This window comes from Callospermophilus lateralis, chromosome 6 (genome assembly GCF_048772815.1).
Source record: "Callospermophilus lateralis isolate mCalLat2 chromosome 6, mCalLat2.hap1, whole genome shotgun sequence".
Classification (NCBI taxonomy): Eukaryota; Metazoa; Chordata; class Mammalia; order Rodentia; family Sciuridae; genus Callospermophilus; species Callospermophilus lateralis.
Window position 1 is genome coordinate 21,307,502 of NC_135310.1, and position 15,471 is coordinate 21,322,972.

General features: G+C 34.5%; 1 protein-coding gene across 1 annotated transcript in view; it reads right to left on the reverse strand.

Moving 5' to 3' along the window:
- The window catches only part of Adgb (androglobin), a 163,063-nt gene that overhangs the window by 21,218 nt on the left and 126,374 nt on the right, over window positions 1-15,471 (reverse strand). Inside the window, exons 29-31 of the mRNA XM_076859659.1 lie at window positions 11,504-11,615; window positions 3,598-3,770; window positions 586-762 (exon numbers count right to left, since the gene is read on the reverse strand). Of these exons, the coding sequence (XP_076715774.1) occupies window positions 586-762; window positions 3,598-3,770; window positions 11,504-11,615 (462 nt within the window). The remainder of the gene's footprint in view (window positions 1-585; window positions 763-3,597; window positions 3,771-11,503; window positions 11,616-15,471) is intronic.

Below are 15,471 nucleotides of genomic sequence, written 5' to 3' on the forward strand. Positions count from 1 at the left end.
CAGGCTAAATCTAACAAATAAATTCAAATTTTGAGTCATCTGTGATTTTGACAGTTATTTTTAAAAAGAAATGAAGAAGCAGTCCTAGGCATGCTATCTTAAATCCAGGTGCTCCTGGATCTTTTTCATCTACCCCAATTACCCTGCGTGGGGACCTGAAACACTGAAACAGTAGTAATAGTGTTTCACTGGGGCAAAGATTCCTGCCTCAGGCAGAGAGTGGAGGGAGAGAATATTCCAAGGTAGAGCAGCGTATGCCTTCTATCTAGGGCTGGTCCAGGAACAGGCAGGCATACATTAAACATTGCTCTGAAAGAGAGAGGAAACTTATAGTTTGGATGAATAAGTGGCACCATTATGTGCTTTGGTTTTGCAGATCCTCTGGGAATCAGGAAGGTAATATTTTACATTGTGTCCAAATGTGGTCTTAACATATTTAGCTAGGCAATGTCTGATAACATTCAAGTATCATTCCTAAGAGGAAAATTGCATGATTTCACCAACATGGCTCTTCCTTCATATCATGCCTAATGATGACACGTAAAAAAAAAAAAAAAAAAAATGAGAGGTTTTCAGTCACATGACCTTAATGGCTCTTCCAGGCTCAGTGGTCTCCCAGGCCTGCTTCATGGCTCGGATTTCATCTGCTCGTTCTGTATCTTTTTTCACATCAAATAATTCAGTTTCACTGTGTTCAGAAACCAACCTCAAAATCCAGTAGGGTTTATTTGGATCTTCTTGTTGCAAATGAACAGCGGGTACCTGAAAGGTAAAATGAAACTTTGAGGCAAATGCTCTCCTCTTTTCAATAGGATCTAAGTTTTACACCCAATTCATCATTTTACTATTCGGTATTTGCACAGGAGAAATGAAATCATAATTCACAGAAGACTGTACAAGAATGTTTATTGCAGTTTATCAACTGATGAAAGGATAAGTAAATTATATATTCCTATAATTGATAATGTATTATAATATATACTCCTATATATATATATTCCTAAAGTTGCATACTACTTAATATGAAGCATTATGAAACTACTATTGTATACTATTGTGTGGATGAGTCTCTCAGGAAGACATCATATTGCAATGAAAAAGTTGAGCACAAAAGAGCACACCTTGTGTGATTCACTTGTATAAAATTCCATTACAGTCAAAACTACAGTTTGAAAGCAGGTGAGTGGTTGTCTGGAGGTGAGGTATAAGGAGGACAGAATTGACTGCAGTGAGTTTAAGGATGTTATATAATCTATACCTCGATAGGGGCATGAATTATATCATGGTTACAGTTGTCAAAAGTCATTGAATTGTACAATTAATATTTGTACATATCACTCTCTGTAAAATATACTTACAATTATGCACAATAAAGTTTAAATTATACTGATTGTACTCATAACATCTCTTCACAAAAATGAGAGCAGGATAGTTGACCATTTCCAGGTCTGTATACTTGTCATCCATTCATTATGAAAGTGAAAAACATTTTGAGCTTTCATAGGATCCTGGCATGGACCATAGGCTAGGGCAGCCTTGACACAGAGTGGGCAATTTCTATATAATTGATGCTCATTGATGGCAATCAGGTAGGGAGAGAGACTTTAGTTCTTCACATAGCCTTTTTGCCACTGTTATGGTTTAGATGTGAGATGTTGCTCCCAAAACTACTGTGTATTTAAATGCAGGAGGTAAAATGATCAGATTCTGAGAGCTTAACCTAATTTGTCTATCCTAGTTTGAATGGACGGTGTAGTAGCTATAGGCAGGTGGGCAGGGCTGGAGGAGGTGCATCTCTCCAGAGGTCCCTTTCCTTTCTCTTTTCTCTCTGTCAGTCCTGCCTCAATGGCATGAGCAGCCCTTTTTTTCTTGGTGCTTTGTCTCACCTTAGGCCAAAGGGATGGAGTTTGCTAAACATCAACTGAACTTCTTAACCTAACAGTAAACTTTTCCTCCTCTAAGATACTTTTGTCAGGTATCTTGGTCACAGTGATGAAAAGCTAACACAACCACTTTCTCTGGCTCGTATTCCTCTGTCATTGCCATCATGCCTGTTAGTATGCCGAGGTGTCTCTCAGATTTCTATGTATTGTTTTTTTTTTCTCCACCCTTTATCTTCTGACTGAAAAATCTCAATCAAGCTAGTTCTCATCAGGGGGAGAAGCCTTCTCACTGTGAACCAGCCTGGAGTCAGTTTCGGAAGTGGGATTTTCCAGGAAATCTGCTAGACAATTAAATAACAAAACTTACAAGGGCACATAGCACTTAGGTTGAGACTGTTAGTTATCCATGTGGAATAGTGCATTTGGGGAAGGGGATTGTTGGAACCATTGAATGACGTTTTCATGTACAGTTTGGTTTTAGTGCTACCCAAAAGACCTTGCTTTGTACAAAATTCCTCTAATATTCTGTTGAGACCAAATCCCACAATCAGAAATTCTTCTATTTCTTACTTTTAAAAGAGGGGAGTAAAGGGGGGGTGGGGAGGGGATATGAGGATAGGAAGGATAGTAGAATGAAGCAGACATGATTACTTTATATATATAAAGTAATAATTTTATATATATATATATATATATATATATATATATATATATGTAATCATATATATATATGATTGCATGACCAATGTGATTCTACAACATATATACTCAGAAAAATGAGAAAGGGTACCCCATCTATGTATGTTATAGCAAAGTGCATTAATGCATTCTACTGTCATGTATAACTAATTAAAACAAATTAAAAAATTTAAAAAAGAGTTTTTAGCTTTTATCATCTTTTAAATGGCTTGATAAATGAGTTTTTCAGAAACTTTTCCAGGATCAAATTTTGATCAGGAAAGAGAGAGCTATGAAGGTACTAAGGGAGCTGTGTGTCTTTTTGTTGTTTTTAGATATACATGATAGTAGAGTGTATTTTGACATATTATACACACATGGAGTGCAACCCATTCCAATTAGGATTCCATCTTGTGTTTGTACATGATGTGGAGTTATACTGGTCATGTATACATATATGAGCATAGGAGACTTATATCTGTTTCATTCTACTGTCTTTCCAATTCCCATCTCTCCTCCCTTCCTGTCATTCCCCTTTGTCTAATCCAGTGAATGTCTGTACTTCCCCAAATACCAGACAGGTCCAAAATACCAGACTGACTTGATCTTGCCTCTGCATGTTTTTGCTCATTGCCTCAGTTCAGGGCCTAGTTCTCCTAGAAGAGGTGGGATTAAATACCTACCCTTCCTACCATGGCACACACAACATCGAACACTAAAGTCCTGTTATCTTTGGCTTCCTGCATTTCAGTGTGGGTTACTTAAGGGTAAGGACTATATGATATTAATCTTAAGAACCCACATTCCAGTAATAGTGTCCTGCATACTGATAGTTCAATTAATGCTTTTCGATATTGAGCTGGTGAAGGGGTTTTGGGAAATATGTCCAAAAAAAGTCCTCAAGGTATCTAGGTTGCTGCTGCAATCAGAGAGATAGAATTATTCACAATTTCAACTTCTGTACAAATGAGCAAATAGGGAACCAATGAGCCAAGGTTCACTAAGTGACTCCGATAGGAGAAAAGACCACACCCACCTGAGGCTCAAAGCGAGGTGCTTGTTTTTCTTTGGTTGACCTTTCTCTGTCTGAAGACTTTTCTTTGCCTTTCCTTGTTGTTTTGGAAGTTCCCGAGGATTTTTGACCCTCACTGATGGTATGAGAATCTGGACTTCCCATGGTAATTAATTCTTCATGCTTCTCTCCATGAGCTAGGGAGACACAAAAATGGAAACTAGTGGCTATTATATGACAATAAAATCATTTTACGTAAGAAGCAGGGGAATGAATTGGTGAAATAAATTCATATTTCTTTTCATTCTTCAACAAGAAAACATATCTTTTATGAAGGTATGTTTAATTCTTTTTATAAAATTGAGTTATAATTCATCTACCATCAACACCCTAGGTGTATGTGGGTCAGTGGGTGTTGGCATCTAACAGTGTGCAGCAATCACTACTATTTAATGTACTTACATTTTGGAAGGCTTTTATTTCATTTGTTGAATAATTTCCCTGTCTGGTACCTGCAGTGCAATATTGATCTCATTTATCTCAGGTCTAATCTTTGCTGTTTCCCTCTTAACTATTTTTACTGCATCCCATAATTTTTGATATGTTTTGTTTTCTTTTTAATTTATCTCTAATACTTAGGTATTTCTTAATTTCTCTTGCTATTTAATCTCTGAGCCATAGGTTAAGGGTACATTGTTTAATTTCCACATATTTCTGAAATCCATAACTTTATTTATTATTGATTTCTAATGTTCTTCAATTATGGTCAGAGAACACATTTATATGATTTTCAGTCTTTGACATTTATTTAGAGTTGGATTACCTATAGTTTATCCTGCAGATCTTTCAAGTGCCCTTGAGAGGATATTCTGCTGTTGTTAAGGGGACTACTCTAGACATTTGTTAAGTCGATTTGGTTTACAGTGTTATTCAAGTATTTTATTTCCTTATTGATTTTCTGTTTAGTTGTTCTACTCATTACCAAAATTGGACTATTAAAGTTTCCAACTATTATTGTTGAATTATTTCTTCTTTCAGTTGTACCCATTTTTTTTTGTATTTTAAATTGTATTTTTAATATGTGTTTTCCTTCTTGAATATGTGACCCTTTACCCTTATAAAAGATGTCCTTTTGCTATTAGTGTCTTTTGTCTTAAAATCTTTTCCCCCCTAGCATTTGTATATTTACCCTAGGATTCTCTGGTTACTATTTACATAATACTGTTTTTCAATTCTGTTTTCTTCAATCTATTTGTATTTTTGAAACTAAAGTGTGCCTCATAAACAGCATCCAGTTAGATCTTGTTTTCATTGTATAATGTATTTAACTTGTATTTAAAATAATTACTAATAATGAGGGATTTATGTCTACTATTTTACTGTTTTCATCTAGGGCTTATCTCTTTCTCTTTTTCCCCCTCCTCCATTGATACCTTCTTTTGTCTCAAATAAATATTTACTAATGTACAATTTTAATTCCCTTGTTTTTTGTTTGTTTGCTTATTATATATTTTTATTTTCTTATTGTTTTCCTTGGGATTACAATTCAAATATTAATTTATAACCATCTACTTTGGATTCATGCAGTTTAATTTCAACAGCATACAAAAATCTTTGCTCTTATATAGTTCTGTCCTTTATGCTGTTACTCTGTCATTTTACGCATGTTGTGTCTATCAACATTGACCCATTATTGACTTTAGCTTGGAGTCAGCCTTGTGAGTGGGGTGTTTCAGGAAACCACCAGACCACTAATAATGATATGACTTTGGAATAAGACCTTGAAGAGCTCTAGCACCATTTTATTCCTAACGGCTGCCATCCTGGACTGAAACATAGACTATTGGTTTTTAATAGCATATATCTTGCTTTCCTTAAATAAACACTTTTTATTTGTTTTGTAGTTTTTTCATTGCTTTATGGAGAAGGTAATTATCAAAATTCTTACTCTACCATTTCCCCCAATATGCTCCTGGATTTGTTTGCTTCTCTAAACCTGCTAAGAATCTTTACACACTAATAGTCTGAGGCAGGGTCCTGAGAAAATGGGCAGTTTATATGTCAGTTCTCTCACAGCTGCCTGGAGACTTTGTTATAGTAGCACAAAATGGGTTACAATACCTTATGTTCTATTAATTCTTTTTAATAGTTAAATATCCAGGTGGCAGAGAGGCAAGTAATTTTTTTTGAACCCTACTATGTTTCTTCCTAGTTTGATTCTCAATGGGTCCCAGACAGAAAGATTCGGAGAGTATCTGTTTATGTAATTTACTCAGTTAATGTAATTTACTGCTAAGAGCTGAATCAGCATTCAAATTTAAGTTCAAAAATGCTGTCAGTCCTTTACAAAATCAAAGTTTTGTGAGTCACCCCATTAGCCAAGTAAAATAGTAATCGTAAAAAATCCGGATTTCATCAATTATTTGATGCTCTGATGTTACGTACTTTCAAATTGGAAGCAGGTCACACTAGTAGATGGCCAAGGGATGATGGGTATCACTTGTTCTTCTACTGACAAGACCAACTGCTAAGAAGTGTTGGGCCATAGAAAATTTCATGGTTAAATAATTTCATGACTTGGCAGTGAATCATGGCTCAGGCATTGGATACATTCAGTTTGCCAGGTAATTTGGGCCTAAGTTGCCCCTCTGTATAATGAAGATACTAACTCTGCACATACAATTCTAACACTAATCACTATCGAGCAGGTAAAATAGCATTCTACCTAGTATCATACACCCTGGGTTCCTAAGGTGTTTAATAAATTTCTGCTGAAATTGAATCTCAAGGTGTTCCTGAAGTACTTCTGGGGCTCTCTTTTCTAACTGCCCATAGTTAGTAATGTTTGAGTCATACCTTAAGGTGTATTTGATTCCCCTGAAACATACTTGATATGAAAATTTATACATTAATATGTATAAATTTATACTTGATATGTAAATTTATACCTACTATTTTGTCAGACACAGCTGGTGTGTGCTGCCCATTTTCCTAATGTTGTTAATATAAAACTAATTTCCATATTTCTTAATGGCATAACATATATTAGCTTTTTCTCCCATAAAGTACAAGTTCTTGGAAGGCCAGAACATCATTATATACCTCCTTTCAAATCCCTGATTTCACATCTATTATAATATGGAATTCATAATACGCATTAACTCTTGTCAGCTTCCCTATCACTCTAATAAAATTCCTGAGGGAAACAAAAAAAGAAAAATTTATTTTAGTTTAAGCTTTCAGAGGCCTGAAACCCATGGTCACTTGACTATTGATTTTGAGCCTGAGATGAGGCAGAACATCACAGTGGAGAGTGTGTGGTGGAGCAAAATATATATGTTTTTGATAATGATACCATTCATATGTGTTTCAGCAAATATACCAGAACCTCAAAGGCATAGGTCAGCAGCATAAAGATGGTAAACATAGGCAAAAGGAATTTAAATCCTGCCACAAATTTATCTGAAGGCAGATGATAGCACTAAGTTCCTCCCTGCTCAAAGTCCTCCAGTTTCATGTTTCCTTAAGTGAAAGGTACCTTGATAAGCAATATTTACTGCAACTTAGGGATTGAAATATACTAAAGGTGGCACTGTTGCCTCATGTTTACCAGAGGCCACATTTTAAAAAAAATTTTAAAAGAAATATCCTAGGTTGAATATTACTATAATTCGGGCCTTATTTTGTATTGTGAGATTGTGAGCTGAGCTATAAAGATGTGAATTTTTGAAAAAAAAAATCAAGTTTTACACTTATTTCTCACAGAAATTCAGTATTTGATATGAGTAAATAAAGCAACATTTCTATTGACTTTGGAATGAATATTTTAAACAATATAATAATAAAAAGAACTTGACCAATTTCTTCTTGACATAAAGTATTTATATTTTAAAAGCAAACAAATTTGATAATTTGAAAACATTAGTAAATAAATGTTTCTAAAATATATCATACCCTTAAAATTAGGATATGTGGGTTTTGAGTTGTAAATATAACTGAAGCATAGCAGTCAATGCATTGATATGTTTTAATAATCAAACTGTCTAAAAATCCACATTTACAAATATGCCATTAAAGATCAATTATTCTGAAGTTGAAAGCTGCCTTTCAAAGATCGTCCAACATTTTCTTCCACATAGAAAAACATCCTAATTCATTCTAAACACAATTCAGCTTTAGTTTCTTTGCTTGTTGCTTTTCAGCAACAAACATATTATTCAATAGAAGGTGTAATTTAATTTTAGCAGCTGCTCTTTCATACAATAAATTTTCAAATGTTATATCAGAAAAGAATACATATTGTTTCTCCTAAAGCCTTTCTGCTACTTAGAGAATAACATCTTTTAAAATACTACTAGGACCTAGGAACTTCTATACATGAATTGATTCTTCACAACAACCTTGAAAGACAGCACTAGTTATTCTAGTCTTGCAGGTGATGAACATCCTGATTCAGATCACTAAACCTAGGGTGGTTTAGCCACTGTGCTGTATTTCCCCAATTGATAATACTGTTCCTTTAAAATTTTTAATTCATTTTAACTTTGTTCTCTTACATAACTCTGTTTTTCTTACACTATTTGATATTCTGATAGCATTGTACTATATGGTGCTAACTTGCCTTGGAAAGCTTATAACATTTCCCCCAATATTTCTTCCTTTATTGTTGCATGTTCTTATAAATCCTAATGGATTTACACACCAGTTTTACCTATGAATACAATCTCAAATTAAATTTAATCAGAACATTCAGTAGGTTTTATTGTTGTTGTTATCATTTTCCAGTGCCTGGGACTGAACCCAGGACTTTGCAGGGGCTACGCAAGTATTCTACCACAGAGCTATGCTGTAGTTTTCTTTTCATGATTTATGCTGGGATTATTTATTCCCTGTCATGTAGTCTATATTTATACTTGCTATAAATGACAATAGTATGACTATTTTCGAAGTAGCAAGACAGGCATAACAAAATATTGCAACATAAAAAATCATGAAAGAAATACAGGCAATTCATGAAAGAAGCCATGCAGGAAAAAAAACTGGGATTTGGTTCTCACTCTTGATTTACTGTAATTTCTAGTTTCCAGGAACATAAGGTAAAATTTACTAATACTACAAACTGTCCTTAAAGAACAACAACAATGCAGCAAAAAAAAAAAAAAAAAAAATGAGAATAGCTTTGCTGAACACATTAGCATGAACAAAACTGTGCTGTTTTCCTATTATTTTGATTTATTTCTGTAATAGTGAATATTTTTATGTGCACATAGGTCTTTAGCATAAAATATTTAATTCCACTGATATTAAGCAGAAACTATGTCTCTACATCTTGGGAGGAGGGGAATACACTACCACAATTTGTACCACTCTTTCTAGCACTGATTTACACACATAAAAAAGAATTTTTTTTTAGGTATAGTATGTAAGGTTCAAGAAATTTTGATTTGGACCACAGGGGAGATGGAGATAGGTTAAAGGCTGATTTAAAGGATAACAAAAGCAATAGCCTGACAGGAAAGAATATACAGAGAGAAAGAGAGAGAGGGAGAAAGAGATGGTGGTGGCGGGGGGGGGGCGAGATAGTAATCCACAAAGAGGAACAAACAAATAAGATTAATAGTTTGTTCTCACTTATTTTTCATTTGAACATTGTGGGCATGGACAGTGGATTCCAAAATAAAGGCCTCTGAGTCACTGCTATAGGGAGGGAGTCTTTAAGACAAAGTTCAGGAGAGTTGGGTGGACCTAGGACACCTTCACTGGATCCAAAGGAAGGCCTGGGGCCTGCAGCACTGGGTCAGGGAGGCTGCTGCAAAGCAGTGACAGCCAAACAACCCAGTGCCTTTGTCACCATGAGGGAACCAGTGGCACATGCAGCATTAGACATGGCCTGCAAGGAGCTTTCAGCTTGCATGTGATGCTTATTCATGGAAAAACTCTTCTGGTTAGCAAGAACACCAGATCAAAATCTTGCCTGTTCTGTATTTCAGACATCCTCAGTGGTGCTGGGCAATGGCTGTGGAGGGGAGGCTGAGCTAGAATGAAGAGATGGTTCAACAAAATTCATATTCCATGAGATTAACTAGGGAATATGTCACAAGGTCGAATGTATATCATTATTAAGCAGTTGCACAGGTTTTTTGTTCATAAACCAGTTTTTGAGCACCTGAACAACTGCTTTGGGAGTTATACATGACACAGATGAATAGCAAAAGAAGTGGCCACTATGTGGCTCAGAGGCCACGGCTTTCCTTCTGTCTGTGTCAGACATTGATCAAAGATGACAACATTTTCTCACTGAGCACAAACCCAGCCTCAGAATCTTGTCAACACTGCAGGCCAGGGAGCCATCAGGATTTAGGCATACCTGCTGACACAGGCAAAACACTTTCACGCATCCACTCAGTGAATGTTAGGGAACTAACATTCTGTCTGGATCTTGTGACACAAAGATGAGTCTGGGAAAGACATGGTTCCTCTCCCCAAAGAGAAGAGCACTGCAGGGGAGGCCAACAAGGTCAGGATCTCCACACAGTCGAGGCACACAGAGTACACTGGGAAGAAGTGGGGACTCTTTTTATTTATTTTAATAATTTTTCTTTGAATCGTATGACCCACACTAGAATGTGCCCTTTTAATAAACGTAGTAATAACCGTTTTCTCTTAACTTCTGAATAAATGAAGCTCTATTAACACTTACCTGTTTGGGTCTAGGTGATAACACAGGCAAGCAAACACCTGAATAGAGTTTTTAACAACTGGTAAATAAGGCAATAATAACAAGAGTAGTTTACATGTCTCCTTTCATTCAGTCACTTAACAAATATTATGGAGTGCTAATCGAGTGGACAATACCTAACCAGTGGCTACACAAGGCATCAGAAAAGCAAAAATAGACAGAACTCCTTGCCTCCCAGGCTTCCATTCTAGTAGGGGAATTTAGATAGTAAGTTCCCCCTTGTCTGCGGAGAATATGTTCCACGATCCTCAGTGGAAGCCTGGAACCACAGTATATATATCTCTATATATAATGTTTGTTCCTATGTATACATACCTACAATAAAGTTTAACAAATTAGGTGCAATAAGAAATTGACAAAAATAAGTAAATATAAAATTCAATAATTATAACATGTAATATACCATATTAAAAGTTATGTGAATGTGGTCTCTCTCAAAATACCTTAATTCCTTATTGCACTGTGGTAATATGTTCAGTTCATGGTTGACCACTGATGACTAAAACCACAGAAAGGAAATTGTGAAAAGGGGAAATTACTGTACACTGTTAGAGGATGATAAGAGCAGAGGGTTTGTCTTGTCACATATATGATAGATGTGCACTAAAAACTCTGCAAAATACCAAGGAAGCGCTGATGTGGTCTAGCATGGAATATTAGGACTAAGGCTTATGGGATCAGGGAGCTTTTATTTTTGATGTGATTCTCTCTAGTTTTGTGTAGTTTTATTTTATTTTAAAAATAATGTACATGTATTATTTTACTAGGCAATTGGGCTTCAATTTTAGCACATAAATAGAAAACACACACTCCATCCCAATCTGTAATTGAAAGATTTGTTAATATTTGAAGAGCTTGTCTTTAGTTTTATGATTTTCCAATAACTATGGACAAATGTAATTTTAAAATGTAATAAAGTTTCCTGTGTGTTTCTTGAAAATGCTAAGGTATAATCAATATGTAATTTTTGCAAATTATACAAAATGTGTTTAAATTGGCCTAAATAATCAAGTAATTTTGTTTTTCAGGAACTAGGCAGTAATAACGTGAAACATAATTAACACAATGGGAAATATGGCAGGTCACAGGGGATAAATTATAGACAACAGTTCTAATAATTATGTGATCCACTTACTATTAAATATTTATATGAAACGCAACATGCACATACAAACATTTAGAGTGACATACCTTTGTTATCACTTTTCTCTAATTCTTTTAGTGCTTGAACAAATATCTGCTGACTTTCAGTGAGAGGCCAACTATTATACAATATCAAGCACTGTATGATATACTTGTAGTTCTGTGAAATAAAACACAGTGTTTAAGAACAAGCAATAAGAATATACACAATACGTACATAATAGAATTTGTTACACTGGGCATGTGATAAGTATATACTTTTCCTGATTATATGCTCATAATTTAATTCAATAACACCGGATGTTCTCAAACTCTATTGCACAACACTTCATAAGTTTAACACTCTCGAGGCTGGGGTTGTGGCTCAGTGGTAGAGTGCTCGCCTTGCATGTGCAAGACCCTGGGTTTGATCCTCAGCACCTCGTAAAAATAAAAAAATAAAATAAACATATATAAAAAAAGTTTACACTCTCATATCTCCACCTATGCCTGGCCATTGCTGTTTCTATTTTTTGCCAGTACAGTGGGTATAAAGTGAAATCTCACTGCTGCTGTATTTTGCAGTTTTCAAATTATTAAAGAATTTGAGTAGTTTTTTCATTCTCTGACTTTTAGGATTTTCTTTGTGCTCAGGCACAAAAATGGCCTCCTACCTCATCAGTTACTGTTTCTGTGGAGTAAAATTTCACAATTAAATCTGAAATAACTTTGGAGTCCACCTTTATTCATGGAGTTAGCTTTTGGTCTGGTTTTATTTCTGTCTTTGTAGAGGTCATTCCTGTAGCATCATCTACTTAATGGATTAACTTTCCTCCTTTTATTTATGATATCATCTTTATACTATATCAAATTTTCATAGAAACATGTTCTGTTTCTACTTTTTCTCCTACTGCTTCATTTATGTGTTCTTGTACTAATATTATTTTATTGCAATGACTATTTGTCTTAATATTTAGAAAGGGATGTCCCCTGTCTTTGCTTTTCTTTTTTAAAGTGGACTTAACTGTTTGTGAGTTTTGATTCATTGTTATTCTGAAAAACACAGTGGGAATTTTGATTAGCACCACATTGAATTTAAAAATTAATTGGGAGAATAAAGGATGTCTTAACAGCATTATGACACCTTATTGAAAAGCATGGACTGCTTCCCTGTGTTAGAGAAGCCATCTATATTCTTTAGTTGATCTTTTAGTAAAGGTCATCGAGGTGATTAAAACAACTTGATCCTTTAGTAAAGGATCAAGTTTTTCTATGTAGAGAACTTGTGTATTTTTGGTTAAGTTATGGTCTAGATACTTGCTGCTATTGTGAGAGTTGGCACATTCTACTGTCTGATGCATTAGTGATACTTGTAGAGAAAGGCTACTGAGTGTTATAGTTGTAGAAGCAGCAGAGCATGGTGAGTAAGGGTATAGCCTCACAAGTTGGACCTGTCTGGGTTCAGGTTTAGTTTTAGCACACACCTGGCATTTGGCATTGAACAAATCACTTAAGGTCTATGTGCTCTGGGTTCCTCAACTGTCACACCAAGATAGTGAAACTGTTTACTTCAAAAGATGATGGGAGGATTAAAGATCAATGTACATACACTGTAACAGGTACATAGTTGGTAAATAAGTAAATATACAAGAATTTGCTATTAGCAATGTCTTGCCAATCTTCCTAAAATCTCTTGTTAATTCTGAATTTGTCTATTCTGTTGGTTTCTTTGAGCATAAGTCATATGAGCATAAGTCTGTAAATAACTCAGTAATTCTTTGAAGTGGAATTTCTATTTTGTTTCTTCTCATTGTTCTAACTTTCCACCATCATAATGTTCCAGTATCATTAAATATCAACAATGATAGTGAGCATCCTTATCCTAATTTTAGTAGAAATGCACTTCAATTTTGTATGTTCATATATTGCTTTTGTATATAAGATTTCTCAATTAATTTTAAGATTTTTGGTATGTAACATTTGCAGTTTAGAAGTTCTATGCCTAGTTTGATAAGAGAATGTTTGAAAAATACCCAAAGGTTGTTGAACTTTATCAAATGTTTCAGGGTTATCTGATTGTTCTCATCTAATCTGTTACTGTGGTGATTTATACTGACAGATTTTTTTTTTTAATTGCAAGCCACTCCTGAACTCCTGAGATGAATGCTCCCTGATTGCCTGGCACACTAGAACTGATTATCTGTTATCTATACTTCTTCATCCATTTTTATAAATAAAATTTACACATTTTTCTTGTGTTACTCTTATCTAGTTTTGGAATCAGGATTACAGTAATCTCTTAAAAGGATTGTAAAGTTTAAACTTTTCTTCTGATTTTTGGAATAACTTACTCCTTGAAAGTTTGACCTGGCTTTTGGCACTTTGACAAGGGGAGTCTTGGGAGATGTTGATTACCTATTTAATTTTATAATTTTTTGTTCTTTTATTAAGATTTTATTATGAATCAGCTATGCTATTGTCCACCTCCCCTTCCCACACAGGAATTTGTGTATTTCCCAACCCCCATCCCTGCCAGGTTTTAAGTTTGCTAGCATAGAGTTGTTTATAATAGTAATAGCAATAAAAAAAACACCTATAGGGTGTAGTTATACATCAACTGTGTTTTTTTTTAATTTTTCATTTGGATAATTTATGTCTTCTCTCTGTTTAATTGATTGATTTTACTAGAAGTACATTTACATTATTAATCTTAGAAATAAGTACTTAAGGTTTATTGAATTTTTTTTTTTTGCTTTTTGCTCACCATCTCATTGATTTCTGGTCTAATTATTAAAATCATTTCTTCATCTTTGAGTTGATCTTGAATCCTTTCCTTTTTAATAGCTAAGCCCATGTAGTTCTAATCATTCAGACCTCCTTATTAGTTAATCTAAAAGTCAATATTACACTAAATGCTACTTTAGATGTTGTATTTAGATGTTGATTAAATTTTTCAACTTGAAAGTTTTCAAATAATCATTGAGTGATATACTTTGCATAATTTCTTATTTGATGTTCTTTTTAACAACAGGATTATTTGATATATTTTATCTAATTTTCACATTTGGGGACTTTTACACTATCCATTAATTATTACTTTCTATTTTATTGCATTATGCTAAGAAAACATAACTACATAGTACAGATAGCTTGAATTTTATTGGATTTTTAATCCACTAATTGCTTATTACACGGTCTGTATTTTTAAAAATATCCTGGGTGTGCTAAGAAAAATTGTGTTGGTGTTTTATATAGATATCTACATAATTAGATATGTAATTAAACTTTTCAAATCATCACTGTTATGATTTGGATAAGGACTTCCCTCCAAAAGTTCACTTGTAAGACAATGGAGCAATGTTCAGAGGTTCATTTCATGGATTAATTATTTGAAAGGAGTACTGTGGCTAGGTCACTGGGGGATAACTTTGGGGTTTGTATTTTGTCTCTGATACCTCAACCAGCCTCTCTGCTTCCCAGCTACCGTGAGCTGAGCAGTTTTCTTCAACCATGCCCTTCCATCATGATGTTCTGCCTTGTCCTGGACCCAGAGCAATGGAGTTGGACCACAGTGTATTAAGAACTCTGACCCCATAAGCCCAAAATGACTTCCTCCTCTAAGCTGTTACTCTCAGGTATTTTTGTCACAGAGGTGAAAAGCTGACAAATATATGCACCACCATTCTCATTTTGTTTTTCAGCTTGATTTATTAGTTTGTGAAAGACATGCATTAAAGTCTTCAATTGTGAATTGTGCACTTATCTTTTTTCCCCTGTGATCCAAAAGTTTTTGAGTCTTATTTATTGTCTCTTGGTAGTTAAGTGCCTCTGTGTTACTTAATATCATGTCTACTTTATTTGTTTTTTAATTTTCATATACTATCCCTGTTGAAGTCTATGTATTATGACATTTAAATTATTATTGTAGCTCTCTCTTGATTAATGTTTACCAGATACATTTTCCTCTCATTTTGTCTTTACATTATCTGTGACCTTTTATTTAAAAGTGTTACTTAGAACTACTTATACTTGAATAT